The 3044-nt window shown below is 41.7% G+C and overlaps 1 protein-coding gene across 4 annotated transcripts in view; it reads right to left on the minus strand.

The window, feature by feature from the left end:
• Nucleotides 1-2490, minus strand: part of LOC135093906 (tight junction-associated protein 1-like) — a 15288-nt gene extending 12798 nt beyond the window's left edge. Inside the window, exons 1-3 of one of the 4 annotated variants that reach the window (XM_063993569.1) lie at nucleotides 2399-2490; nucleotides 1505-1569; nucleotides 984-1189 (exon numbers count right to left, since the gene is read on the minus strand). In XM_063993569.1, coding sequence (XP_063849639.1) covers nucleotides 984-1189; nucleotides 1505-1528 — 230 coding nt within the window. In that variant the 5' untranslated portion in view covers nucleotides 1529-1569; nucleotides 2399-2490. The other 3 variants (XM_063993565.1, XM_063993568.1, XM_063993566.1) reach the window with 3 other exon arrangements.
• Nucleotides 2491-3044: the final 554 nt, after the last annotated feature.

The raw sequence follows: 3044 nt of genomic DNA on the forward strand, positions 1-3044 counted from the left end.
TGGGGAGGTCAAAGGTCAGAGTCTGCAGCCCAAGCCCTGGTCAGGACCTCAAGAGGGGAGGATCTAACAAGGTCTAAGGGGGGGGAGGGGCTCAGGGGGAGTATAGTGCTGTCCTGGCCTGGGGGAGCTGGAACTGGGGGTATAAAGAGGGTGATTAGAGGTGTGTGTGTGTGTGTGTGTGTGTGTGTGTGTGTGTGTGTGTGTGTGTGTGTGTGTGTGTGTGTGATGGAGGATGTGAAACGAGAGAGAGAGAGAGAGAGAGAGAGAGAGAGAGAGAGAGAGAGAGAGAGAGAGAGAGAGAGAGAGAGAGAGAGAGAGATGCCACACAGTGCTATACTAATAAGAATAGTTAGTACAGGAATGCAAGAAAATATACATACATACATACATACATACATTATAAACTAAACTAAAAACCCAACTCTCTCTCTCTCTCTCTCTCTCTCTCTCTCTCTCTCTCTCAGTAGCTAAAGAAAATGAGAAAATGTGACAGCCTGCCCTGAAAAAAGAACATTATCATAGAAAACGAGACATACAAATGAAAGAAAATGGAGCCTTGTCGGTTGTGTATTATGTGAATTGTATGAAGAAATGTAAATGTAAAAAGAGAGGAATGTACAGAGAAATTGAGGAAAAATGAATAAATGGAGAAAGAATGAAAGAATGAAGAAGAAGAAGAAAAAGAACAACAAAAAAGACAGAAGAAAAAGAACAAGAACAATAAGAAAAGGAAGAAATTAGGAAGAGAGAAGAAGAAGAAGAAGACGAGGAGGAGGAAGAAGAACAAGAGGACGACGAAGAAGACGAAGAAGGAAACAAAACAAAGAAGGAAAACGAACAAAACAGAAAAAAAAAACGAAAAAAAACGAAAAAAATAACAACGAAAAAAAAAAAAAAATAAATAAATAAATAAAATAAATAAAACAATTAAACGAACTCCCACCCCAAACTCACCCTTCCCAAACACCCGTACATAAACCCACCTGTCATATTTATCCTGCCAATGGTCGCACTGGGCCCTGAGCACGGCAACCTGTCCCTGGGGGTAATGCTCTTGCGGCCGTTCTTGAGCCATTTGTGTCTCCAGCTGCACAATTGCCACGTCCCTGTCCAGGAGGCGCCTTCGCAGCACCTCCAGCTCGTTCCGCAGTGCCCTGGAGCTCACACCGCACGTCACGCAGTCTCCTCCCTGGCGTGGGGCTTGGCGTTAGGTCAGGGGGCAGCAGTGGAGGTGGTGGTGGTCTTTTGAAGTGTTGGTTATGATGTTACTGGTGTTTGGTGTCTGTGGTGTGTTCTATGTCAGTTTTGTGGTGTGTCTGTGGTGTTGTGTGGTGTTTAAATGTGTGTTTGTGGCATTTTTGTGGTGTTTTTGTGGTGTTTAAGAATGTTTTGTGGCGTTTTAAAGTGTTTTGTGGTGTTTAAATGTGTTTTGTGGTGTATAAGAGTGTTTTGCGGTGTATAAGAGTGTTTTGTGGTGTTTTTAATTGTGTTGGTGTTGACTTACCTGGTAGCCATGCCCTGGGTTCATCTCTCTGGCCAGCCCACACACCTCACCTGCTCTCTCACCATCTGCGAGAGAGAAAGAGAGAGAGAGAGAGAGAGGGGGGGAAAGTGGGTTATTTAAAAGAGTTTTGAGGAAGTTATTAAGGTTTTCAGTGGTGTTTTTGTGATGCTAGTGATAGTTTGATAGGCTAATAGTAATATGTGGGGTAGTGATAGTTTAATAAGGGTAGTATTGTGGGTAGGGTTTGTTTAACTGGGGGTTTTCATTTTTTTTTTTTTTTTTTTGTTTCCAGTGACAATTTGAAATGCTTGTCTAATTTGTTTTTGCTAGTTTTAATTTAAGGAGACCAAACATTGCACCACACTGTTCCAAAGAGCTGCACCGCACTGCTAACAACTGCACCACACTTGTACCACCACCACACCTGTACGTATCATCAAACACTGCACCACTGTACCACCACACACTGCACCACATCACCACCACACCTGTATGTACTACCACTGTACCACACTGTACCACACTGTACCACACAAACCACAGCCAGCACCACCACCACTGCCACCACATAACCCATTACCCTTGACCTCCACCACAGTCACCACCCTTGACCCCAGTATCACCCCTAACACACTTCCCCACCACAAGCCTCCACCAAGATCCACAGAAGGCAAGTGGATGACGTGGAAGTAAAAAAAAAAAAAAAAAAAAAGGAAAGAAAAAAAAATCGGAAAAACCGAAAACACGAAATGATTTTCCACGTAAACAGTTTATGATAACAAAACACTACTTCTCTATTTAAGCGCCTTCCTGGGGTACTACAGCGGCCATAGTTACGGTGCAGCTACGGTATAGGGTGCAGAGGAAGATGTGCTGGTCATGGGGGTAACTTACAGGTGTGGAGGGGAGAAAAAGAGGAAAATAGAGATGAACTGTAGCCCCATCTAAGACACACCTCACTCTCACTCTCTCTCTCTGGCCTTCCCTTTTACTCTCACTATTCTGTTATTGTTGTTGTTTTGAGTTATATTTTGTCTTTTTAAGTTATTTTGTATTTTTTTGTGTTGTTTTATTAGGTTTGTTATGTTATATGGGTGTGTTTTGTTGTGATGTAATACGCAAGGCTCGTATCCCGTAGTTTCAAATTCGTTGTTTTTTCGTCTTTTTAAAAATGTTTTCGTGTGAATTAGCTCCATTTTTATTTTTTGAGGTTGAATATAGTTGTTTTGCGAACTGTGGAAGTGTGATTAAATATGGACCCTCGTATCCCCATTCTCAAAAACGCTTCTCTTGCCACTCCCAGATTTAAACAAAAGGAGAACCAGAAAAAAGACTTTTGATTAATTTTATTTTTTTAGATATCTTAATAAATCTTAAAACATAACTTAACCCAAATAAAAATAACGACAACAGTAACTCTCGGATATTCTTCAGAAATATACAAAGTTTGCCCCAGATGGTGACGCAGTTCGTGTGTTACCCTGTATTTTATTGGCCAGTCCTTCAGGTTGTGATTAGGTGGTTATATGTCAAAGCAGAC

Source organism: Scylla paramamosain, chromosome 44 (genome assembly GCF_035594125.1).
Source record: "Scylla paramamosain isolate STU-SP2022 chromosome 44, ASM3559412v1, whole genome shotgun sequence".
In the NCBI taxonomy this organism is placed as follows: Eukaryota; Metazoa; Arthropoda; class Malacostraca; order Decapoda; family Portunidae; genus Scylla; species Scylla paramamosain.